The following is a 26,655-nucleotide window of genomic DNA, read 5'->3' as shown; positions in this document are numbered from 1 at the left end:
TTAGCGGGAACCGAACCTGGGTCTCTCCAGACCGCAGGCCGACGCTCTAACCACTGAGCCAAACTGGCCAGGGCTCTCAGTCTTTTTTTTTTTTTCATTTTTTTCATTTTCATCCTCCCAAGGAGTTTTTTCAGATATTTCTTTCCCTAATTTCCTCTCTCCCATGAAATTTGAAAAACACAGATGTACTGTGTATCTGTTTACCGACTGTAACCCTTGTAATAGCTAAAACATTGTTTTTCACCCCTCCCCTCCAAGAGCCAGTTTCTCCTCCTTGGTGGCAATACCTCCCGGGTTGAGAAAAGGTGTATGTTTTAAAAGAAGGTGACATTGTAGTTGGGAGGAGCCAGAGTCCCTGAGTCAACACATGGAAACAAACTTTTATGGTATAAGCCAATGAAATTTTAGGACTGTTTGTTTTAGAAGCCACCATTAGCTACCTTGATACACCAAATCCCAGATTTCACAATGGCATCCATAAACCCAAAGAGAGCTTAGAGAAAAACTCAAGGACCTACAGGGCCCAGCCTACATACATCTGAAGATCTCCCCATGTCACACAGCCAACCCCCAGCCTCACCCCAGCATCTGGCATTGGCTGCCAGTCTCCTCTTCTCGGTGTCAGCTCACCTGGCTATGCCTTCTTCACTCCCTTTGGTCCCTCCTCCTGGAATGACTCTCCTGTTTGTCTAGCACGTCTTCCAGGCTCAGGGCTAATGCCACTTCCTCCAGGAAGCCTGCCAGCCTTCCTGGACCCCACTGTGTTCACCAATGTTTTTGCCAGAGTCGGAGCTGTTATGTAGTAAGCACTTCCGAGAAATAAACTATTACTAGTACAAAAACAAGATGCTCAAGTCTACTTCAAACCTAGGAGGGGAAATCAGAGTGAAAAAAGGATACCCTAGTCTTCGCGCATCATACTTTTAAATAGTTTACTTTCGCAAATCTTCCAAGACACGTGGGCACGGGAAGGCTTTGCGAGGGCTCCACCCAGGGCGAGGAACCCTGAAACCTAAGGCCCACGGAGAACCTGGTTTTATCTGTGGAAGTCTTTGCAAATCACGTGCCCAGGGCATGGCGACTTTTAAAGTAATTCAACAAAATAAATACTCGGTGACTTGTGTTACATACAGTATGTGCTTAGTAAATGTTTTTTGACTGAATACCCATCCAGGAACAAGAAAAATCAATGCCATTTAGTGAGGTCCTAGATGCACAAAGGGCCCAGAGAAAGTCACCCTCCCAGGAGACAAGGAGGAGGCGGGGTGGGAAGGCCAGGGTTGCTTCAGGTCTGGAAAGGGGCTGAAAGGTGGGGTAAACACGGTAACGACCCAAGAGATAAGAAAACCAAACACCAGTGTCTAAGAAAAAACTGCCAAAAGCCCAGGAAGGGTTGGGGGGTAGAGGCCACCCTGGAGGCCGACGTTGGGCAGGCTCGTCCCCGACAGAGTCCTCCTTCCGCCGCTCGTCCCGCCCCCGTTAAAAAAAAACCCAGACCGATAACCTCTACCCGGCCGCCTACCATTGGCTATGCGAATGAGCGAAGCCTTCAGGGACCAATGAGCCGCGGCCACGGCTTGGCGAGCGCCTTCCGGCCCGCCCCCCGCGCTGCCCGGCGCCTGCCGCGCGGTCGAGGGCGGGACGTGGGGCGGTGGGGGCGCGGCGCGGCAGAGCGGAGGCGGCGGCAGGACTGCGCGGCGACGCGGACGCTCGGCATGGCTCGCCTGGTGCTCGGTAGGCGCGGCCCTCCTCGTCTTGGGGTTTGGTGTGAAGGCCCCCGAATCCCCACGGCGGTCCGCACCCGGGGAGCGGGCGAGCGCGTGGCCTTGGCCAGGCCCGCTCCGGGGGGGGAGGGGGCTCGCGGGCCTGGCCCACGCGGGGATGCGGTAGGGGAAGCCTATGGAGTCGGGGTGCGATCGGGGAGCCCCGAGGGGCAGGGGCTGCCCCGGAGGTGTGGGGCCCTGATGGACTCTGGCACGCGTGGGGAGGTGAGGGCGCCCTTGGCGGGGGCAGCCCACCCTGGGGGGAGCGTGTCGCGAGCGTGGCGGGCTGGAGGGAGCTCTGAGGCTGGGCTCGAACCCAGGGCGCCGGGGACTCCGGGGACAGCCCGAGCCCGGGTCCGAGCTCTGCGTGCCGAGCGCCGGGGGAGGGGCGGCCTGGGGCCGGCCGGGAGCTGCGTTCGAGCCGTGGTCATCGGCCTGGCGCGGTCCCTGGCGGGCGCTGGGCACGGAGGTGCCACCTAAACGGGACCTCAGGCTCCGGGGTGTCCGGGAGAGCCGCGGGCTCCTCGCGCTGCCCTTCCTCGCCACTTCTTTGATGGGATTCCTACTTCTAAGAAAAACTGAAATGTTAAAACCCAGGTTTGAAGTCAGGCCTGGAGGTTGCCCTGTAAAGGGAGATGCCTTGCAGAAGCTGGTCTTACGACGCAAGAGCGCGTTAAATGTGCTCGAACTTTTAACTCCGCGGACCCAGGCTTGCGTGAATGATGTAAGCGTCTGTTCTACACACTGCAGAGCGGAGCCCTTCTCTGGGCTCCGCTGGGTCCCAGCCAGGCGCCGCACAGTTCTTACCGGAACACTGGACCCAGACCCGGTTCGAGTCCCATCCTCTCCCCCGCATTGACTAGCAGTGTGACTGGGAGCAAGTTCCTTAGCCACTCTGTGCCAGTCCGCCAGGGTTGTTCTGAGGATTGATGAATTAACACAGGTCTAAAGAGAGTGTCAATATTTGCTGTATTACTGCAGAGAGAATAGATGGGGGGAACGTTGCCCACAAGTGAATTCAGACTACACCCTGAAAGAGTCTGTGGTTCTTTCAGTTAACTCATTATTTTAATAAATGTAATCAGCCTTTTGGGGAGCCCTCTTGGTTTCTAGATGGCTGCTTTGGGACCATGTACTCTTGCTAGCAGGTGTGGGACCCAGCTGTTCCTGATGTGGATTTACAGCATCCTTAACGACTGTGGAGGAAGCAAGCCGCAGGTAGCAAAACCGGCTGCTCACTAGACTAGACAGGAGGATGTTCCAGGTGCCCATTGGTGCTCATTGCCAGTGAGTGGAACAGCGGTGTGATTTTTCGAAACAGAAAAATATTGGTCAGCATTGACCTACTTTATCATCTTAAGTGGGCCCAGTGATTTTTGTGCTTTTTGAGAGTTTTTGTGGGGTAGTTGCTGGCTATATTTTTGCTGTTGGAATTTATACATCTTTTATTATGTGTTCCTGAGTACTATGTTTGATTTACTTCTAACCCTACTAGGTCACACCGCCTTTTAAGGAGTTTAGGTCTCGAAGCTTTATCAAGACATTTCCATTGGATAGCCACTTTGGGGGGGGGGCTCCTGTAAGGACCAGGCAAAACTTAGACAAACAAAAGTCCAACACCAGAGAAAAATAGCCGAAGTCCATGTTATATTGAGTGTCAGGAGACATGATTGTCTGTGTGTGGAAAGGAAGCACATTCCCGGGGTAAAAATCATGGACCATCCCTTTGGTGACTCTAGTCTGAGGAGGACAAGTACAGTCTTTATTACTGTTCTGATTGGCAAGAGAAAGGAAAGAACCGAATTCTGCCACCATCTACCCAATGACCCTCCTTGGGATTATACTTCTGCAGCCTCCAGACCTTTGGTTGAAAATTGGGGTTACATAACCGTGTTATATTTCTTTTTTTGTCTTTATTAATTTTTAGAGAGAGGGAGATAGAAACATCAATGAGAGAGAACATGGATTGGCTGCTTCCTGCATGCCCCTCACTGAGGATTTGGCCCACAACCTTGGGCCCTGACTGGGAATTGAACCGGTGACCTTTTGGTGCATGAGTTGACATCCAACCACTGAGCCACACCGGCTGGGCTATTTCTTTCTCTTTTTTTAATGTATTTTTATTGATTTTTTTTTTTTTTTTTTTAGGGAGACAGACAGAAACAGCATGTGAGAGAGAAGCATGGATTGGCTGCCTCCTGCACACCCCCTACTGGGGATCTAGCCTGAAACCTGGGCATGTGCCCTGACTGGGAATTTAATTGAGACCTCTCAGTCCATGGGACAATCCACTGAGCCACACCAGCTGGGCAACCATGTTATATTTCTAATTATATGGCCTTAGATAAATCAGTTTTTCTGGCCTAAAAATGAACATGACGGTACATACCACATAGAATTCTTAAATGAGTTAATATATTTTAAATGTTTAGAACAATACCTGGCATATAGTGTCATAGAAGTGTTATTCTTAGTTAAAGATGTCCATTTCTGGAGGGTAGTTGGACAGATATATCAAAATGTTAGCCTTATTCCCTGTACCCCCTTGTAAGATTTTCTCTTAACTAATCATATTCATTTGGGATGGGGGGGCAGGAATAAGCATTTGCAGCATTGACCTGTTAATAGTGAAAAGGGAAACAATCAAATTCTCAGTAGTGGATTGGCAACATGATATAGCTATTAATACTGGTTACATGGGGGTAATAAGTAATCCATAATTATAGAGAAAATATCTGTAATTTATTTTGAGTGACAAAAATTTACAGAAGTGAATATATACAGTATGATCCCATTTATATGAATATAATAAAGTTTTCCACCTCTGTTGCATAGAAATGTCTGTAAGAATAGCCACCAAAATACGAATAGCTTGTTCTGGTGGGGACTATTGATGGCTTTTCTTTTGCTTTTCCAGTTTTGAAAATTTCACAGTGAACTCAATGTATTGAACAAGTATCTATCTATATATAAACTTTTTACAAAGAAAATAAAAAGATAAAGTTTGAATGTAGTAGATATCATAGAGGAATCTTCAGAAACAATCTTTCTTTTGCGCTTATTTAGACTTAGGACTGTCTTTGCTTAGGATCTTAATTTACTTACTTCACTAAATATAGCAAGCTCTATTTAACTTTTCCTGCAGCAGTGAAAAGATTATTGAGCAGCACCATCCACTAGAAATGTAGTGAAATCTTTGGTAATTTAAGATTTTCCAGTAGGCACATTTAAAAAGGCAAAAAATGAGTGAAATTTAATGTATATTTATTTACTCAGCATATCTACAATACCACTTCAGCATGTAATCGATATTTTTTAAAAAGTTAATAGTTTAATGTTTCTTTCCTACCAAGTTTTTGAAATGCAGTGTGCTCTTTATGCCTACCACACATCTGTGGGGTAGCCGTGTATGGCTCATGGCTGCAATATTGGACGGCGCAGTTATCGGGAGCCACTTTGGCTGGCCTGGTCTCCACGCTCGCCCTTTCCCACCTCTTGAAATAGAAGCGGCCATCCCATCCCAGGCTGTGTGTTCCCTCCCCTCCTGACTGAGCGTTTTATCTTGGTCCGTGATTCCCTGTACTTTATCTTCAGTCTTTCCCACTCCACATATTTCTTTCCTTCATGCTCCGTTCACTGCCATCTTTACAAAGAAACCATCCTCTATCCCCCATTTACTCTCCTGCTCTTACAATGAAACTTGTTTAAAGAGTTGCCTGTATTGTTTTCACCAGCTTGTTTCCTCCTCCTCTCTGATATTCTGTAGACTGCCTGCTGCTTATTTCCACTACTGTACCGCAGCCGCCAGGGGCCCCAGTGGTCGCCTTGTCACTACATCCAGTGCAGTCTTCGGTCTTTCCTGCCGGAGCTCCCAGGAGCATGTTACTGTTGCCATTCCATCTTTTCCTTGGTATTTCCTCCATCCACTACCCACACTGCAGCCAGATATTCTTTCTAGAAAGCAAATCTGACTCTACCCCCTCCCCATGATAACCTGGTGGCTTCACATCACCATCAGTAAAGCCCATGGTTTTATTTCATAAGTTCCTACATGAGCAATCTCTGTAATTCAAATGTAGTGTTCTTGAACAGTGTGATTATTTATTCATGCCCCTGCACTCACCTTTTTATCTTGAGCACTAAAAAGACTACATGGTTTAATGGGGGAAGCTTAGAAACAGAAGTTGGAGAGTTGCTCTGCCACTTATATATATATGGCTGTAGACGGGCCCTTGATCTCATTCTGCCTTTTACAAAACAAGGATGGTTCTTGCTCTGTAGTTAGCAGTGCTGTGAAAAATCAAGTGATGTGATGTATTTGAAAGGGATTTGAAAATTGAAAGTGCTATGTAAGTGTTAGGTGAAATATTTAGCAATACAACAATTAACACTGGTGTGCACTCCTTCCAAAAGAAATTAACCATTGGGTTATTCAGAAAAGTTCCATTTGAAATCTCCCAAATTCTGTTTATAGAGTCAGCATATGAAAATGTGACTAAGAGGCATATATACACACATACCTTGGAAGACAGGTCACTCACGCTTTTCATTCGTTTTCTCAGCAGATTAAAAGAGAAATTATATGATCATCTTCATAGATGCCGGAAAGACAGCAATAGAAATTTCTTCAATAACATACAGTTGATCTGTTTCAACTGAAAAGCCAGCATCATGCAAGTGGGAAAATATTCCTGTTAAAATCAAGAACATTCTATTATTTAGCATTGTTCTGGAGGCATAAAACAATGCAATTAGATAACATAAAACTATATATAAATTTTAAAGGAGCCCTGGCCGGTTTGGCTCATTGGTTGGAGTGTCGGTCTGCGGTCCAGAGAGACCCGGGTTCGGTTCCCGCTAAGGGCACGTATCTCGGTTGCAGTTTGTCCCCGGCCCTGGTTGGTCGTGCGGGTGGCAGCCACTCGATGTGTCCCTTCACATCGATGTTTCTCTCTCTCTCTTTTCCTCTCTCTCCCTCCCGCTCTATCTGAACAAAAAATGGAAAAATGTCCTCGGGTGAGGATAAAAAAAAAAAAAGGGAAAAAAAAAATTTTAAAGGAGGAGGTGAGATTTTGATAATACTGCCAATTCAAATGACTTTTGAGTTCTTAAAGTATTTTTAAGTCAGTTCAAAACATTTTTTTTCCTTTATTGATTTTTAGAGAGAGAGGGAGCGAGAGAGAGAGATAGAAACATGGGTGAGAGAGAACATTAATTGGCCGCCTCCAGCATGCCCCCCACTAGGGATTGGGCCCACAACCTGGGCATTGGGCATGTGTCCTGACTGGGAATTGAACTAGTGACCTCTTGGTGCATGGGTCGACACTCAACCACTGAGCCACACTGGCCAGACCAGAACTTTAAAAAAAAATATAGTTGTTATCTGCATGTAAGTTCCTAGAGTGGCCGACAGAAATATACTTGGTCCACAGTGTGGCTAAACTATGCCATTATAATACACTAGACTATTTGCTTTATAACATTAACCACATGAACATTCTTTTTTCTATTAATTCCTCGCCCAAGGACATTTTTCTATTTATGATTAGATATAGTGGGAGGGAGGGAGAGAAAGAGAGAAACATTGATGTGATAGAGCCACATCACTGGTTGCCTCCCCCACAACCTGACCAGAGCCAGAAACGAACCGAAATCGAGGTCCATGCCCTTGACCGGAATTGAACCCGCGACTCATTGGTTCGTGGGCCGACACTAACCGTTGAGCCAAACCGACCAGGGCTGAAAATTCTTTGTAAACTCATCCAGCAGCATTGTGAGTGTCTGGTGATGTGCCATTGATAGGGTTAGCAGAAATAAAAGTACTTGTAAAAATGATCATTGCCCTTGAGAGAGTCCCATTCTAGTAGGGAAACTCTTTTTCCCTTAAAAAAAAAAGCTAATAAAGATGGCATGCTAATATTGCAACTGAATAACACAAGAAATAAATACTGTGTGGTCAACACAGCTAGATGTAACCTCCCAGGTTTTCAGTGGCCTTGCTCATAAAGTGGCAGTGGTAGTACTGCCTCCCAGAGGGGCTACGGAGAGTGCAGGCATCGAATAATAGTGAAATCTTCTGGTGGAGCTCCAGAGAGGAGCGTGGAGACTGTTCCCGTCTTGCTTGGCGCCGCACCAGCGGGAGGAAAGTCCCAGGGGCTCCACCAGCAGCAGGGAAGGCAGGGGAGAGGTTGGGAGGGACCTGACCCAGGCCGTCCTCCTGTATGAAGGGCCTTGGTCATTGAAGAAGACTGGTTCCTGGGCTTCCCTTCGGCATGGGCGCTGCTGTTGATGGTCTGCTTTTGGTTGTTTTCCAGGTCTGGTGAGCTGTACCTTCATTTTCACAGTGAATGGGCTGTATTCCTCTAGTGATGATGTGATCGAATTAACTCCATCAAATTTCAACCAAGAAGTTATTCAAAGTAATAGTTTGTGGCTTGTAGAATTCTTTGCTCCATGGTAAGTACTATAAAGTACTTGTCAGTCATTTGTGGTACTTTAAAAGGGAAAAATACCATATAAAAATGGGATTTTGCCCTGGCTGGTGTGGCTCAGGGGACAGAGCATCAGCCTGCGCACCCAAGGGTCTCGGGTTCAATTCCCGGTCAAGGGCACGAACCTGGGTTGTAGGTTTGATCCCCGGCCCTGGTCGGGCACGTGCAGGAGATAACCAATCGATGTGTCTCTCTCACATCAATGTTTCTGTCTGTCTGTCTCTCACTGCTCCTCACCCTTCCACTCTCTAAAATTCAGTGGAAAAAATATCCTCGGATGAGGAATAACAAACAAAAATGTGATTTTATTTGGCCATCTAGTTTACCCAGTTTCCTGCTTGTTTAAAAGGAGTGGAGGGCCCTGGCCGGTTTGGCTCAGCGGTTAGAGCGTCGGCCTGCGGTCCGGAGAGACCCGGGTTCGGTTCCCGCTAAGGGCGCATACCTCGGTTGCAGTTTGTCTCCGGCCCTGGTCAGTCGTGCGGGTGGCAGCCACTCGATGTGTCCCTTCACATTGATGTTTCTCTCTCTCTCTGTTCCTCTCTCTCCCTCCCACTCTACCTGAACAAAAAATGGAAAAATGTCCTCGGGTGAGGATTAAAAAAAAAAAGAGTGGAGGGAAGTGGGAGACTTCACAAAGTGTTGTTTATTGAAAGCCATGGAGATTGAGCCAAGAGGAAAAAAAATGGTTGAAGTAGCTGATTGTTTCAAGAAAGAAGAGAGAGAGAAACACCCTGAATATTTTAAGATGGTTTATTCTTATGATGAGGTGAGTAGGATGGGAAACTGATTTATGAAGAAAGACTATTGGGCAAAAGAAAGGGGAGAGCCGGTGATTGACTCCATTCTGTTTCTTGAAGAGGGTTGCTTCCAGAAATATGCAACTAGAAAATCTAGGTTAATTTTAGTTATTCTCTTGCCTTTCATACGTTGTTGGAAAAACCCTTAGGGATTGAAGATGTAATTACTGTTGAAATTAATGTTGTACAACTATATATAGTCAGAATATAGTATGTAGTTAAAACATTTAATGAAAACAAAACAAAAACCCAACAAATAGAAGTATAGAGACAAGTCAGTCAAAAAGGTACAAAATGTGCAGGAGACTCACTGCTGGAAACGAGCAGGCCTCGGGTGCCTGGGAGGGAACCCCCCAGCCACAGCCAGAGTGTGTGTGTGGACGAACTGCGTGGTGACCTGAGACACAGGGTGGTCCATTTGTTTGTTTATTTAAATCCTCACCCGAGGATATCTTTCTTTTTTGTTTGTTTGTTCAGATAGAATGGGAGGGAGAGAGAGAGAAACATCAACGTGAGAGGGACACATTGACTGGTCACCTCCTGCATGACCCCAGCCAGGTCCGGGGACAAAGCACAACCGAGGTACATGCCCTTGACCAGAATAGAACCTGCGACTCATTGGTCTGCAGGCTGACGCTCTAACCGCTGAGCCAGATCGGCCAGGGCCCAAGGTGGTGGGTGTCCTTTTAGATGTCAACTGTACCTTCAAAGCTCACAAAGGGTAGTCAGTCAAATTCTTACCTGCGTAGGTGTGTTTTAGGTATGCCTGATGAAAGGTTTTCCTTATGGCTTCAGTTTTTCCTTTGGAAGACCATGAGGCTGAGTTTTGGAAACAGTACCAGTCCTCATGAGATATTTCACTTAATGCTCACTGCAGTAAATTAAGGCAGAACTTTACTTTGGAAGTTGATACTGTCACATTGTGAATAATGTTCATTTTAATGCCTTTTAAAAGCTGTTTGTTTTTTGGTTGTAAAATTCAAACGAGATTTCTATAGGGGTTAGCTCACTTGTATTAGTAAAAGTACAAATAGTAATTATACAAACTGTTATATTGTTGACTGCCTTTGCATGCAATGTTTACAAGTTTGATCTTTTTCATCTTTTATGGCATGAGTAATTTACCTTGTTTCTGGGAGCTGCTATATATTCGAGGATATGCCTCATTCCAAAAAGCAGACAGCATAATTGAGAAGGCGGGGTCTGGACCCCGCGGTTAACTGTTACTGTTACCCGGCAGAGGTTTGCTCCCTAGTGTTCTGGGTGTGAGACTGTAATTAAAGCAGGCCTCTCAGCCTCTCTGTGTGTCTACTTGCACAGCTTGGTGAAGGGAAAGCATAGCGGATCACAGAAGAAAACGAAAATGTTAACATAATCAAAGTATCAAAATAAATCTTCAGATGGTTATGTAGTCCTCCTTTATGCGAGGACAGTAAAGACAGGGTGCAGCAGTGGATCTAACAGCTGGCCCCAGAGTTCGGAACTAGCGGTGAGCAGAAATGATCTTCAGAAGTACCTGCAACACTCCAGTGGTGATGGAAGAGTAGCTGAGTCCTAACCAACTGTGGCTCTTGGTAGTAATTGAAGGAAGTCCCAAATGTTGGTGAAAATGGAGCCAGGTGTTGCCATCAAAGTTCAGAGCCCCTAAATTTTTATCTACAATCCTTTCTTGGGGGGGGCGGGGGTCTGTGGATCTCGGGTGAAGAACCTTGAATCAGAGGATGTGCTATATTTGTATTTATGTGGCATTTTGTTGTCTTTACATTGCTTAATGTTGAAATTGAAGGGATTCACTCTGACAATCTTTGATCTGCACCTTCTTTTATATAATAAACTGAAATGAAAGAGGCACAAAGTCCTGTAAATTTTTGACTCCTAGACTTCTAAGCTCACCTAAACACCAAAACATACTGTATATAAGTATATACAAACAGCATTTCAGGACATTTCCTGAAAGATCTTGAATTTAAAATACCGGATTAAGTGCTGTTCATAGTGATTGAGAATGTGGGGTCTGGAGTATGAAAGACCTGTTAGATAGCTCTGTCAGGGAATGAGCAGGTGGTGCTGGGAGGGTTTCTTAACATCTCAGTCTCTGTTTTATCATCTGTAAATGAAAATAATAAGGCCTGCCTTCAGGGTTGTGCTGATTAAATAAATCCTGTGTGAAGAGTGCTCATCCTTGGGCTGGCACGTGGCATTTGCTTGTTAGGCCTCAGAGACCTAATTAGAAAAGAATTTACTTGGTTTACAAAAAGAAAAAAACAAATTACCTGCAGATAAACTAACTATGGTGTCTTCATATGATGGATATTATATATCAATGAAATGAACCCTATAACTACCTATATTGGTATTAACATAACAGGTGGTGTGTATATCAGTTATTTTTTAAAATATTTTTGATGTTTAGAGAGGGAAAAAGGGAGAAGGAAGGGGAGAGAGAGAGAGAGAGAGAAACATCGATGTGAGAACAAAACATCAATTGGCCGCCTTCTGTACCACTCCCCACCCCCCTGCCAGAATTGAGCCCAAAACCCAGGCATGTGCCCTGACCGAGAATCACCAGCAACATTTGTGTGCACAGGATGACACCCACCCACCCAACTGAGCCACACTGGCCAGGGCTATATTACTTTTTATTTAAGTATTTATCTTTACTGTTATTTTTAAAAATCCTCATCTAAGCATATGTTTATTGATTCTGGAAGGGGGGGCGGCAGAGAAACATCTATTTAAGAGAGAAACATTGATCTGTTGCCTCCTGTATGGGGATTGAACCCACGGCCGTTTTTGTGTACGGGACGACTCTCCAACCATCTGAGCCACTACGCCTATATCACTTTTTAAAAACACTTTTTTTTTTTTAATCTTCACCTGAGGATATATATCCATTTATTTTCAGACAGAGTGAGAGGGGAAGAGAGAGAGAAACATCAAGGTGAGAGAGACACATCGATTGGTTGCCTCTTAAGAATGCTTTCTAGAGCCCAGCTGGTGTGACTCAGCAGATTGAGCATCCCCTCATTGACTGAGGTCCCGAATTCTCAGGGCCTGTGCCTGGCTTGATCCCCAGTAGGGGGCGTGCAGGAGGCAGCCGACTGATGTTCCTCACTCACATGGATGTTTATATTTCTCTGTCTCTAAAAAATAAAAACAATTTCTAGGAGTGTTATATAGTTCACAACATTTTCAAATACTAGTCCCTAAAAGATTAAGGTTGTTTTCCTTGTGGTCTTGTCTCTCCTTTGTCTCTCTTGCTCTTTCATCACCACCTTGTGGTTCCCAGTGCTTCCCACTTGTTACGCTCACTAATGTGCAAGTGTGTGTGCGTGTCGAACTCGTAAGCTGATGTGGGAGCCAAAGCTTATTGATACTTAGGCTCTAATTCAGATGTCTTACCTGTAAAATGAAAAGGTGGAACTATACCAGAGAATATCAGATCCTGTCAGTTTAAGAGTCACTAGCAGAATTTATTAAAATCTAGATTCCTAAACTCCTTCTGTAGGAGCTCAGATTTCTCGGGGCCCAGGAATCTGCATTTTGTCTAGCCATATAGCTCGAGCCGCACGTTGAGGCACAGCTGACCAGATGCACACTAAACTTCAGTCTCTGGTACAGAGTTAGGAATGATAGTTTGTTCAAACTCTTTGAATATAATTTAATTGAGCAGTCATTTGGAAACATTTTAAAACTACGAGATGAAAAAGGATTGTAGTAAAGTCCGAAAATAGTGAACTCCTTTAAGTTCATGCTTTGTTGATGCTTGTACTCCCTGCAAGCCGTCATTCCCTTGCCTGGCACTCTGTAGAGTGGTGGTTTTTAAATTGGGGATCAAAGCTCTGCCAGTGTGGCTCGGGATGGAGCATCGTCTATGGACTGAAGTCCCAGTTCGATCCCCAGTCATGGGGAATGCAGAGGGCAGCTGATCAATGTTTCTCTCTCAGATTGATGTTTCTGTCTGTCTCTAAAAAATAAATGAATAAATTGGGGACCAAAAACTTCAACTGTTGCCTTATTTGTGTTTTTATCCCCTAAAAGGTGTGGCCACTGCCAAAGGTTAACACCAGAATGGAAGAAAGTAGCAACTGCATTAAAAGTAAGTTTTTGAGATGTCCACATGCACTTGTATATGTTTCAACTTATACAAATGACTTAATGTAGAATAGGGAGCTAATTTGTATATCAAAGCTCAAAACCCTTGTTTTGATGCCAAAATCATCTAGGAAGGTATGATGTACATTTTAACTTTTATGTTGTTTGTTTGTATCATTCTGTTTCATGGACTAGTTTGTGTTTCACTCTCATGGTACCACTTGGGACTGGTTTCCCAGACGAAACCCTCATTCATTCTGCTTGTAAAGCCCTTTGTCATCTTCTTGTCTTGACACAAATGAGATGATGGGTTCCTGTGGACTACTCCAGTTGAAAGTAGATAATCCTCTCATATTTCCACAGGATATTGTAAAAGTGGGTGCAGTTGATGCGGATAAACATCAGTCCCTCGGAGGACAGTATGGGGTGCAGGGATTTCCTACCATCAAGATTTTTGGATCCAACAAAAACAGACCAGAAGATTATCAGGGTAAGGACTTTGCTAACTACTTCCCCAGGTGGGAATTTTTATTTGAGCAGGTAAGGAAAAATAGGAGAAAACAAGGATTCTATAACTTGTTAGCCCTGCTGCCTACAAGTTTCTCAGCCTCTTTGTGCCTAAACCCGCTTAGCTCTACAATGGCACAGTGCGATTCCTACCTCTTCTGAGTTCTGAAGATTAAATGTATCATACAGGTAAATGGTTTTTTATTATCATTCATGCTAGCTTAGTCCCACATGGCCTTTGTAATGATAGGATAATGATGTTCTGTGCTTCCCTCTTGTCTTTCTCTTTATAATTTTTAAAAAAAAGAGACTAGCTACTTAATATTTTATAATTACTTACTATTAAATAAAGATTGATAAATGTTTTCTTGCTGTGAGTTCTCTTCCCTCTGCTGTAGGAAAAGGGTCTAGCACAGCAGTGTGGCAGAAAGAAGTCCCTGTAATGTGAAAGTCAATTTAAACTGTTGATGTCCTATGGAGTATTTCACCCATGAATCTTTATGCCTTGTAAACATATAATATTAAAGTTGTTACTTATCTCCCAAACTGTTGATAAGTGCTACAAATTCTCCCCGGTTTGTAGATAAATAAATCATGAGTATCTGTTCTTAGTCACTGAGGCTACTGAAGAGAGAATTCTTGCTTCAGACTCTCAAGGCTGAATGTTATTTTAGTTACCCTGGGTGTTCTTTTATAGAATAGTCCTATTATTTCATTTAAGATAGCACAAACAGATCACTATATTTAAGATGATCAGAATTGCTAGGTTGGTCCCATGTTCATAGTCCTAATAAAAAGTATTGGGCATAATGTATTTAAAGTTTAAATTATGGCACATTTGATACATTTTTTAAAGATTTTAATACATGGACCATATAAGTGACAACCTAGAGTAAAACATCTTTGGTTTTACTTTATGTGAGAAAAACAAGTTTGGGGGTGAGGGGAGGAGAGTCAGCATCACAATAAAACAAAGTGTTATTGTATTATCTGTACTTGGTGGCCTGCATCATGTCCAGCTGATACAGGGAACGTTCTCAAAAGGGAACTCGAAGGGAGTGCATATCTTCAGAGTGAGTCTTGGATGGCAGCCAGCCTGGCTTTACTGCTGGCCTCAGTACACTGGGGCTTCATAACTAAATAGACACTTACCTTTCGGGAGCAACTTCTTGTCTGTAAAATGGGCATGTTAAGACCTATTTTATCACTGAAATCGTACATGTAAAGCATGTGATTTGTTAAATACAGTGTAGTTGGTATGTCACCAAGCTGGGGGTCAGAATCCTGGAGATAAGGTCTGGCTCACATCCTTCCCTCTAGACTCCCAGCTCTGAAGTTTCAAATCATCAGTTTCATTTTTCTGCGTAAACCTCTGCTTTTCTGCTTCAAAATAATAATTTGTTTTACTAACTTGTAAAATTCGAATGTTTAGAGTAGGGGTTGCATTTAGCTTGCTGCCTGTTTTTGGAAAAGTAGGAATTTGCCAGCCCTTGGTCTAGAGTGAGAAAATCCTTTCTGCCTTTTTTGTTCGTATATTTCTTGACTTGGTTATTTCCAGGTAAAGATGGGTGGGAGGGGCTGGCTCGGGCTGGAGCAGAGCCTGTCTTTATGCTGTGTCTGCACTTCTGTCTAGGAGGTGGCACCGGGCACCGCAGCCTGGGCTGCAGTACCAGCTGATCGGACTCTCGGTGCTGCTGTGCCGTTTGCTTAGATCAGGTCTGAGGTGTTCTCAGGTCTTCTTTCTCCCTAGGCAGTTTGATCAGACGACTCTTTTTTTAATAAAAAGAGATGAGGCTCTCTGAAGCAATTTTATTTATTTAGAGTTTTGCATTTGAACTCTGAAGATCACCTCTGGCATATATTGTTATCCTTATACTTCTGAGTCAGTTAATAGTCCCCTGACTGTCTTGAGCTCGTGTTTTGGCAAACTTCCAAAGGCTGTTGCCATTGTTGAGTTTCAGCTGCAGAGCTAGGCACTGATTGATAGGCGCCCAGCCCGCCCACCGTTCAGCTGGTGCCCTTCTCTCCTGCAGGTGGCAGGACGGCGGACGCCATTGTGGATGCTGCCCTCAGCGCCCTGCGCCAGCTCGTCAAGGACCGCCTGGCGGGGAGGGGTGGTGGATACAGCTCTGGGAAACAAGTAAGGCTCTGGAACGTCACTTTTAGGTGTGATGATTTTGAAGCCTGAGGGTGGACTCCCTTGTAGAAGATAGAATTTTTTTGTTTTTTTTTTTTTTTTAATATTGCACATTGGTGTACTTTCAGTTAAAAAATAATGGGAGGTTGGGTCAGGTGACCCCAGAGGGAGTCTGCCCTCCAGCCTGCTCATTTGGTCTCCTCAGAACCACCCTCGCCATAGCCGGTCAGTCCTGGGCACCCTGCCCAAGCACAGGCCGAAAGCTAGGCCCCAGAGAGGCTCGCTGGGCAGGGCTGAAGTAGAAGAGCTGGGGCTGCAGCGGGGGCTCCAGGCCCCTTGCTCACCTGGTCACAGAGGAGAGAGAGGTCAGCTCTCTGGAGGACTTCGAGCAAATAGGTGAAATTTGAATGGCCTCTTGCCTAAAGTCCATGGTAAATTCTACATGAATGCATGGGGAAGAAGAGAAAGAAGTTCCTATTCTGTGGATTGTATTTTAGATGCCCTTGTATGAAATGTGATATATGATGGTTAACTATGATATGCTTATGATCCTGTGAAAAGGCATTGAATTCTTACTGATAAATGTAGATAAAATGGCCCTTTGTTCGTCTTTATACAGACTTAGAGCTTGCTCAGAGATTTTGTGCTCTTGCCTTTGCTGCGAACTTAGACGGTTAGTGAGCACAGCCACCTCCCCAAGCCCTGCGGCTTTGGGCCCAGGCAGCAGAAAGCAAGATAGCAATACTGGCTGATTTAGGATCAGTACTGAAGAAAAGTATTTGAGAAAAGAAGAGAATTAAATGCTGTCTTTGGTGTTCTTGAATGGTAGAGACGTGATGAAAAGGTGGTAACTGTAGCGATGCACATCGTCCTGGCATAGCCAGCGGCTGTGCCGAGTCTGGATTATAGGGTAGTGTTAGGGAGTGATGGTTTGAGCCCTGTGGTTTCTCTTAAGAAAAATAGGGAGGGACAGAATTTAGATACATGTTATGTGTTATACTGAATGTACTGGTGATGTGTGAAAGCAGTTACTGTTTAACAAGCAAAAAAATAATATTACACGATGTCCCTGAATTGAGTAAAGTAGTTTTCACTCGAAAACTCAAAAACTTTGTAAAAATGTAGAGGCAGTTTTTCGAATAGGTGTATTCAGAATAGGAATCCTGTTCTTTGGGCCACTCTTAGTTTAATGTTTAATGTCACAATGACAGGGTAGAAGTGAAAGCTCAAGTAAGAAAGACGTGATTGAGCTGACAGACGACAACTTTGATAAGAATGTTCTTGACAGTGAAGATGTTTGGATGGTTGAGTTTTATGCTCCTTGGTGTGGACACTGCAAAAAGTAAGTGCTTTTAACTAAGTACTTTTTTTAAATCACAGAGGTTTTTATTTTGTTTTTTAATCCTCACCCGAGGATATTTTTCTATTTTTATTTTCAGACAGAGTGGGGGGAGAGATAGAGACAGAGAGAGAGAAACATCGATGTGAGAGAGACATGTCGATTGGTTGCCCTCCTGCACGACCCTGAACAGGACCAGGGACCAAACTGCAACCGAGGTACATGCCCTTGACCGGAATCAAACCCGCGACTCTCTGGTCCACGGGCCGACGCTCTAACCACCGAGCCAAGCTGGCCAGGGCTAAGTCACAGAGTTTTAAATATAATGATTTAGCTTGCTTTGGGGTTTTCTGTTTTTGACCCTCTTCACCCATTTCGCAAGCTTGCGCCCCCTCCACCCCCTTGCCTGTGGCAATCACCAATGTGTTCTCTGTGTCTAGGAGCTTGATTGGCTACTTTTATTTTTTAGATGTCACGTATAGGTGAGTGTACATAGCTCCCTTTGAAAGAGCCGAATCAGATAATAGATGTAACCAATGTCTCCTCCCAAAAAACTGACTCAACGAATGATAAACATTGGCATCGGTGCCAGGAGTTTTCTGTCGTATTTTCACAGATGAACAGGGAGCTGGCATCCAGATTGTGGGGGGTGACAGGACTGGGAAGCAGATGAGGAGGGTGCGTCCTGTCTTTCATAAAGCTGCACTGAAAACTTTTTCCAAGTGTGATGTAACTGGTCGGGCAGAAATGCGCACGTTAGTTAAAGCATTTGTGCTGAGATTGAGGTGTTTTTCTATAGCCTGGAGCCAGAATGGGCCGCTGCAGCTACAGAGGTCAAAGAGCAGACGAAAGGAAAGGTGAAACTCGCCGCTGTGGACGCCACGGCCAACCAGATGCTGGCCGGCCGGTACGGGGTACGTTTGTGGGCTCTTCTCTTTGTGAGATGCCCAGTTTCTCACTGTTACTCTATCCACTGCGCCGGGCCTCCCTGTGAGGTGGGGGTTTAGTCTTTTTTGTAATAAAGAAATAAAGTCACTTTATTGTTACAACTAATAAGTCTGGAAGTCGGGACTGTTGTTTGGGGCGGGGCGGTTTCCCCCAGTATTTCACTATTTCTTTGTGCTTAATGTGAGCCTTAAGCTTTCCCAAGCTTTTACAAGTTCATAGGGCTTTTGAAGTTGGTCCGTTTGTTCTAGAGCAGATATATTAAGTGTATATCCGGGGTCTGAATAAGGTTTGGCCACACCTGGCAGATCGCTGAAACCCCCCAACAGACCTGTGTGCCATCCTCAGACATCAGTGTAGGCTGGGGAATATTTTTGTTACATTAAATTGCCTAGAAGGTGGTTTTAGAAACCATAAAGATGACCTTATTTCTTATGAAATGTTCATTTGATTTTTAATAGATTAGGGGATTTCCTACAATCAAGATATTTCAGAAAGGCGAGTCTCCTGTGGATTATGACGGGGGGCGGACAAGATCCGACATCGTCTCCCGGGCCCTCGACTTGTTTTCTGACAACGCCCCGCCTCCTGAGCTGCTGGAGGTAAAGCCCTCGGCCATTCGGTGAGGGGAGCCTCCCGCCTGCAGTGGGGCCGCGGCAGCAGGACTCCACCTTTCCAGTCAGCTCTTTTCCTGCTCTTGCAGGTGTTTCTGTGCGTTCAGATGGGCAAAACCTGTCTGATAAATTGCTGCTTTTGATAACTTTAGCACTAAGATAATCGCACTGTGAGGAAAAGTATATACCTAAGCTTCTCAAAAATGGAATGGATCTTTTATTTCTCATTCTCAGAATAATAGCCAACACTTACTAAGCACCTGATCATGTAACAGGCACTGTTCTGCTGTTTTTATATAGATTTCCCTCATTTGATTCTCATGTGAACACTTAGTGATAAATACAGTTTTTAATCTCCATTTTACATACGAGGAAACTGAGGCACAGAGAGCCTTGTATTTATATAAACATGTCTGTCTACCTACTCAAAGGCTAAGTGTCAGAGCCACACTGTGCCCGGAATTGTGATTTCAGAGACTGTGTGTACCCCCTACAGATAGGTGGCTTCGGAGTAAATAATGGAATCTCTTTTTTTTTTAATTCCTCACCTGAGGGTATTTTTCTATTTGTCATCAGATAGAGTAGGAGGGAGGGGGAGAGAGAGAAACATCGATGTGATAGAGCCACATCAACTGGTTGCCTCCCGCACAACCCTGACTGGGCTCAGGACGAACTGCAACCGAGGTATGTGCCCTTGGCCAGAATCAAACCCCGCGACTCATTGGACCGCGTGCCGACACTCTAACCGCTGAGCCAAGCCAGCCAGGGCAGTAGGGGAATCTCTTAAGAGCATTATTGGTGGAGTTTCTAGAATACGTGCAAGGAAGTGTCAATTGGGAGAAGTCCCCTCTCTCCCTTGCTTTGCTCTTTAATGAAAGTAATGGTGCTCTTTGTTTTCCATCTCGTCTCCGGTACCACAGATCATCAACGAGGACATCGCCAAGAAGACGTGTGAGGAGCATCAGCTCTGTATCGTGGCCGTCCTGCCCCACATTCTTGACACTGGTACGATGAACACACGCTCACTCTCCATTCGTCGTGCTGTGCCGCCTGCTCTGGGAACACTTGCTAAGTCACTTAATGTTGCAGATGCCTTTGTTTCACCTTTAAACATTTTGTGTGTTTAAATTAGGAGCTGCAGGCAGAAATTCTTATTTGGAAGTTCTTCTAAAATTGGCTGACAAATACAAAAAGAAAATGTGGGGGTAAGTTATTGAACTTACTATCAGTATTATTTGGGTAGGAAAGTGTAAGTGCTTCTTGAAAGTGTCTGGTTCCCTCTGTTTTCTGTAGGATGTGTTCTATGTTTGTATTATTTAGGAAGAAAAAAAGTAATACAGGTCTCTCATTTATAAGGCCCTAATTTGTACCACAGCATACTTTTCTGATAGGAATTGTAGTTCAAATGGCAGTTGAGGTCCCAGGCAAGCAAGCATAAACTTAATTAGTAACATAATGGAATTCTAGTACGTCCTTGAAGACTGGATCAAGAAAGAAGAAATAGAGGCGTTTCTTATTCTTTTTTTTTCTCCTCACCTGAGGCCATTTTTCCATTTTTTGTTCAGATAGAGTGGGAGGGAGAGAGAGGAAGAGAAAGAGAGAGAGAAACATCGACGTGAAAGGGACACATCAAGTGGCTGCCTCCTGCACAGCCCAACCAGGGCCGGGGACAAACTGCAACCGAGGTACATGCCCTTAGCGGGAACCGAACCCAGGTATCTCTGGACCGCAGGCCGACGCTCTAACCGCTGAGCCAAACCGGCCAGGGCTAGAGGCGTTTCTTTACCCTCCCCTGCGTAAGAGCCATCTCTAGGCAAACTTGTAAAACAAAGTATGCCTCTGTCCCTCCCATTTATCTTTTTTTTTTTTTTTTTTAATCCTCATCCGAGGACATTTTTCCATTTTTTGTACAGACAGAGTGGGAGGGAGAGAGAGGAAGAGAGAGAGAGGGAAACATCGACGTGAAGGGACACATCGAGTGGCTGCCACCCGCACGACCAACCAGGGCCGGGGACAAATTGCAACCGAGGTACATGCCCTTAGCGGGAACCGAACCCGGGCCTCTCCGGACCGCAGGCCGACGCTCTAACCGCTGAGCCAAACCGGCCAGGGCCCATTTATCTTTTTGCTTCTTGTCCTCCTCGTTCATTGCAGCCCCAGGTACTGTGTGCCTCTCCTGTTCCCCTCGCTATGACTTTATATGCCTCTGTCAGTTCAGCAGACATTTATTGTGTGCCTACAGGCCACCTGTAGTTTTCCCTTTCACTTTTGTAGAAGTAAAGAAAGTTGGTTGAGCATTTTTATATGTATTGAATAATGATGACATATCCATAACTTTTTGTTGTTAATCTTCACCCAAGGATATTTTTTATTTTTAGATAGAGTAGAAGGGAGGGAGGGGGACAGAGAGAGAGAGAAACATTGATGTGAGAAAGAGACATCTATTGGTTGCCTCCCACACGACCCCAACCAGAGCTGAGAATCAAACCCATGATCCTTTGGTCCGAGGGCCGATGCTTTAACTGCTGAGCCAAACTGGCCAGGGCTATCCATAACTTTCTAAAAAGTAGTTGTTATACTTTTTTGAGACTATACATAATGACCTAAATGATATTAGTAACAAAGACAGAAAATTCACGAGGCTTAGTGTATAAGATTTTGGAGACTAGGAAGGATACAGTCCTGTAGGTAGACCAGTCCATTTTGGGGGGCTCCTGGAGTTAAGGTTTAGAGAATATGAGAAAGGAACTCTAGTTACTCAAGAGCACATCTAGAATATATTTGTAAAAACTTAACCTTTTGTTTTTTATTTATTTCTACACCCATTTCATCTATAAAATATTTGAAGTGTAATCTTTTGTTCTTTAAGATCTGCTAGTTAGGTTCTAAATAACTTGAAAGGGATCTTTGCCCTGAACCCAATCTGCTTTTCTAGGTGGCTGTGGACAGAAGCCGGAGCCCAGTCTGAACTGGAGAACGCGCTGGGCATCGGAGGGTTCGGCTACCCCGCCATGGCAGCCATCAACGCACGCAAGATGAAGTTTGCTCTTCTCAAAGGGTCTTTCAGTGAGCAGGGCATTAACGAGTTTCTCAGGTAATTTTCTTGCCCTTTTGAGTTGTTTCGGTTTTGTCTGTTTGATTCTGTTACGGTTTTGGGGTGGAAATTAGGTTTATAGAGACCAGGCAGTAAATGGAATTATTTTGCATTTGACATTCTGGAGAATCAGATGTTTATAAATTTGAGCTTTTAAATCATCTTCTTGTACTTTGTTCCTTGTTCATGAAAATATTCTGCCATCACAAATGATGCTCATACTTTCCTGTTCTTGGGTCACTGTCATTGTGTTCAGTGGTCTGGGCTCTTCCTGATTCTCACGAAGGGCTCGAGGCGAGAAGCAGCCTCTCACCCGTTCCCACCCTCGGTGCTCCGTGCCCGGCCTCAGGTGGTGTGGTCTCCATTTCTGGGCATCGGCTTCAGAAGGTGGTTGTTTGAAAACGATGTTCTTATTTAAGTTACTCCAACAGTGGGCAACAATATGATAGGTTCTCAAACTCGGGAACCGAGGTGTGAGCCCTCTTGCTGCCCTGCTGTCAGCTCAGCCCCCCTGGCCAAGTCATCTTCGGGCACATGCAAGACACTGACCCTGTGCTTTTTCTCAGCTGTGTGGTAACTTGACTAATGCCTCTTTCTGATAACTCAGTTCCACGGGGGTGAATTTCTTTTACACAAATTTTTATCTCTACTACTATAGAGCCTTGCTGATAATAAGTTCTTGGTAAATATTTTATGAACAAATGGTTGAATTTTTGTCTCTGAAACAGTTTTAATTAGGAGAGACGTCCATGCCCTCGGAAAGCTCACTGTTTGACAGGACACAGTACATTGGCAGGGAGACTGTGTATAAAATGTACATCGTCCTTTTCAACAGCGGATCCCAGTGTCAGGAACCTGTAGGAGGTGCATGAAAGTGATGAGTGACAACGAGACTGCCCTTGGACTCTCACTGGCCCCAGCTTTAATTCTGTTCTCTTTTATTTTCAACCAGTTTTCCTTTTCCAGTTTGTTTGTTGTTAGTACAAAGGAGGTGTATGTTTCATGGAAAAGGTGCAGAGAACAATAGCATGTTGTGAACTTGAGACTTGTACTTCGTCTTGGAGGTGGCAGAACCCCTCAGAACCCACCGGTTACCAGTGGAGAAAGTATATGGTGGTGATTAGGACGGAGACAGGTACATGTACTTGTTTCTAGCTACATATGGGTCCTGTTTTGTAAGACTGAATGTGGGCACAGCACATTGCCAGAGAGCAGGCTGCTTCTCCCAGGCTGCGCGGGGCCTGGGCAGCGTCCGCCTCGGACCTGCTGCAGTGTGGCAGTTGGAAAACCAAAGAAAAAAACACCACCATCAGTGCAGTTTGTCCAACGACCCGCAGAAGTTTTAATAATGTGGAAGTGTAGTAGCAGCCATTGAAAACTGGTCAACCCAAGACAGTGGTTATTGCATCTTTCCTTGAAAATGTCATCTTGCGTTCTCTGGGAGTAGCAGCCAGGAAATAGAAGGAGGAAGCGGCGCGTCGTGCACCCGGCGCCAAGAAGGGACTCGAGGTTGACACCAGGTCGTGTCCGTGTCCACTTTGAAAGCAGCAGCCAGGTTCTCCAGTTCCTTTAATTAGGTGAAGAAAAACAACAGGGGCAGAGGGGAGGAGTGTGAATTGGCTACTTAAAAATATTTGTTTTTAAAACAATTGAATTCTGTCTGAAGCCTGTTCCCTCAGAATTTTGTTTTATTCGAAGGAGGTTTGGCATCTTGTCATTCAGCTCTCTGCTCTCACCGCCCACATTAAGTAAGAAGCTGGCTTGGGGGAGGTGTTTGACTGCCATCCCCGTCCACTAAGTGTCCAATAGCAGATTCATCTCCATATTTGATTGATGAGGCTGATGTTCAGAGATGGTAAATAACCTGATTATAAGACGTTGAACCTCTGGTTTTCTTTGTATTGTTCGCATGGGTTGGTATTTCCTGCAGAAGCCAGAGCTTGGGTTGGCCTGGGCCGTTCCTAGTAAGTCATACCATTCTAGTGCAGATTTTAGTTAGACTGCGTGAGACACAGGTCTGGCTTACTCTGCTGTATCCGTCTTTATTCTGCCTACGCATCCATCCGGTAGGAGGTCAGCATTCTGTCCTGTTACAGTAACAGTTGTTCAGTGAGTGGTATTGACGTGGATTTTTAGAGCTTGTTCACCCTGTTTTCTGACTGTAACTGATACATGTACATCAAGGTTTCTCAACCTTTTCACTCTTGACATTTTGAACCAGATAGTTCTTGTTTTGTTCTGTCCATTGTAGGATGTTCAGCAGCAGCCCTAGCCTTTACTCCCTAGACAGTAGATCCCCCCCCCCACACACACACACACATAGGTTGTGACAGTTCGAAATGTCTCTAGACTGCCGACTCTTGGCCTACCAGGGGTCATCGCAGTGCAATGAACTACGAGCAGACATAGCTTGGAGTGAGGGGGAGCATTGCAAGGGAGCAGAATGCTCAAGATCTCTGGATGCAGCCCAATTTATTTGCAAAGTGATTGCCTGGGTTACATGGTGTTTTAGGTAATTAAGTTCTTGAGATCATGTCTCTGCTGACCTCACAGCCAAGCCCAGCATACTTCCTCTTCCAGCTGTCTCACTTAGGGGAGATACATAACAAGCACATTCACACTTGGGCGATAAACCCATTGGGGCTTTCAGGGCAGGTTTTCCAAACCCAACATATATACCTTATCTGTTCTCATGCACACTATACATTCTACCCCTATCACGCATACTTGGATGATCAGGGACGTCATGCATACCTTATCTATTCACATGAATACTTTGATCCTTGGCTAGCATTTTGTTCATCCACCAAACCCCCAACCCTACATTGCCAAATGCCCCTCATTTAAGAACCGTTGATGTACTCTGTAAAAAATGCGAAGTAGCATTTGCCAGTTTTCCCTCCATGCAGTTAACTATTGTCAAACACCTAGAGGAAACTTAATATCCTGTTTGGGTTTTTTCCTCTTACCCATTTCTAAGCACACTTCACCAGAGGATATTTGGCAGCTTCTTTGACGAAGCCTTGTTTTCAGGCCCGTGGCTGCCTCCGCATCTTTCCAGTGCAGTGTTTTTTATCCCTGCCAAAGGCACACCCCAACATGCTGCTCCGCGGGGTGACTCTTGTCTGCCCTGAAGCTTGAGCGGTGAGGGGAGAGCGCCCACCACCTGGAGGCCACCAGAGGCCGAGGAGTCTGCTCTGTTCACGCCAGTGCCTCTGCCCGCTGTGTAGAACTCGGGAAAGGGTGGGATTGTAGTTTCACATACCAGCTTTCCGAGCGCCTCTCTGTGGTCTTACACTCAGCTGTGATAGTTTTCACATAGTTTGTATCTTAGCAAAACATATTGCAATTTTATATTTTAATTATTGATAGTAACTGGCTTTATCTGATGCTGAGGCCTCAGGAATTTCTTGCTTGGCGATACTGTTGTCCCTGGTCAAGAAGGTAGGCTGCTCCGGGTATCTTCAGGATGTGTGTGGGGAACCCTCTGAGTAAACACGGCAGACAAACGCTCTTCTGCAGTGTTTCTCCACGTGCGCTGACGCCGTGCTCGGTTTGCTCTTTTCCCCTAAGGGAGCTCTCCTTTGGGCGAGGATCCACCGCGCCTGTTGGAGGCGGGACTTTCCCAGCCATCAGCACGCAGGAGCCTTGGGACGGCAAGGACGGCGAGGTGAGTGCCTGGGCGGACTCGTGGCGGGGCTCCTCTTCCCTCTGCACCTTCCCGGTCCCTGTGCACCTTCGCTGCTGTAAGGTGAATCCTTCCCATCGGAACAGCCTAGGCGCGGCACCGGAACCAGCACCACCCCTGGGCCTCTGGGAGGTGCTTTCTCTCGAGACCTTTCGTCCCGTACTCCCTGTTACTAGGGCTACATGGCAGTTGATACTCTCAGTGGAGACAACCAAGATAAATGTCAGTGATGAGGTTGCTTTTCTGATTATCACCTCAAAATGCACATTTAACCTTGAGTTCATTTACTGTGCCTTACAGAAATGTACAATTACAGCTTTGAAATGAGAAATCATTCTGGTACAGTTCTGCCCCATCCTCCTCGAAGGACAAGCTAAAGAGCTGTCAGTGAAAGCATGTGTCATCTGTCCTCTGCTGTGTAGACGTCCGTGCAGTAGGCTGGACTGGGCAGGAGCTGGTTTTGAGAAATTAATTTCCTCCCCTAAGAGGAGGCTTTCAGGGTCCCCGTGCCTGCCTCCGCGAGAGGCCTAACGGTGGTTCTGTCTTGCAGCTTCCTGTGGAAGACGACATCGATCTCAGCGACGTGGAGCTGGACGACCTGGGGAAAGATGAGTTGTGAGGTCCGCACAGGCGTCAGTTTCCTTTTCTTGGGAGCAGATTTTCCAGCAGTGAAGAAACACTCTGTGCGACCAGATGAATCTACCAGTGGCCTTTCTAACCAAGAAATAGCACTTGATTGGTCATTTGAAAACACTGCAACAATGAACTTTTGCATCTCAAGAAAACAATTAAAAATTCTATGAATTGTAGCCAGTGAATTGGGTGGTATTCTGTCAAGTAATATTTTGAAGAAAACGGATGGGCTGTTGAAACACTTTCCCCTCCCTCTGACTGCTGCTTGGGTGTTCTTGGAGGCTGTTTCTATGTTTTTTAATGTGATTCTTTCATTTGAATATTAATGGCTTTTTCCATTAAAGAATAAAACAATATTTTGGACAATGCCAACAAATGTATGAAATTAGTGTCCACATCATAAATTCAGAGTCTTCTGTTTAGCCAGTGAATTAATACGATGATGAAGGTCTGACCCTGATGTCTTTCCATTCTGAGAACTGGTGATTCAGATGATGCCACCTGGATGCCCGCCACACAGATTCTACATGTGTCCTGCAAGGCCGAGTTCCA

The 26,655-nt window shown here is 45.1% G+C and overlaps 1 protein-coding gene across 1 annotated transcript; it reads left to right on the top strand.

Annotated features, from left to right (window-relative positions):
• Positions 1-1,667: 1,667 nt before the first annotated feature.
• On the top strand, positions 1,668-26,475 carry PDIA6 (protein disulfide isomerase family A member 6). Its single transcript, XM_036263020.1, has 13 exons — positions 1,668-1,734; positions 8,078-8,219; positions 13,093-13,150; positions 13,510-13,636; positions 15,687-15,793; positions 17,002-17,132; positions 17,929-18,043; positions 18,536-18,676; positions 19,609-19,693; positions 19,821-19,893; positions 21,624-21,782; positions 25,356-25,452; positions 26,021-26,475. Exons 1-13 carry the CDS (start codon positions 1,716-1,718, stop codon positions 26,087-26,089), a joined length of 1,323 nt encoding a protein of 440 aa, XP_036118913.1. The 5' UTR covers positions 1,668-1,715; the 3' UTR covers positions 26,090-26,475.
• The last annotated feature ends 180 nt before the right edge of the window (positions 26,476-26,655 follow it).

The sequence above is a fragment of the Molossus molossus genome, unplaced genomic scaffold (genome assembly GCF_014108415.1).
Source record: "Molossus molossus isolate mMolMol1 unplaced genomic scaffold, mMolMol1.p scaffold_m16_p_15, whole genome shotgun sequence".
Taxonomy (NCBI): Eukaryota; Metazoa; Chordata; class Mammalia; order Chiroptera; family Molossidae; genus Molossus; species Molossus molossus.
This window is presented reverse-complemented; position numbering and strand designations above follow the sequence as displayed.

Excerpts from the sequence above, each read along its gene's own strand:
- PDIA6 (XM_036263020.1), top strand. Across the intron at positions 13,637-15,686 it reads CAGACCAGAAGATTATCAGG|GTGGCAGGACGGCGGACGCC; the intron begins GTAAGGACTTTG and ends TCTCTCCTGCAG. Across the intron at positions 19,894-21,623 it reads TACAAAAAGAAAATGTGGGG|GTGGCTGTGGACAGAAGCCG; the intron begins GTAAGTTATTGA and ends CTGCTTTTCTAG.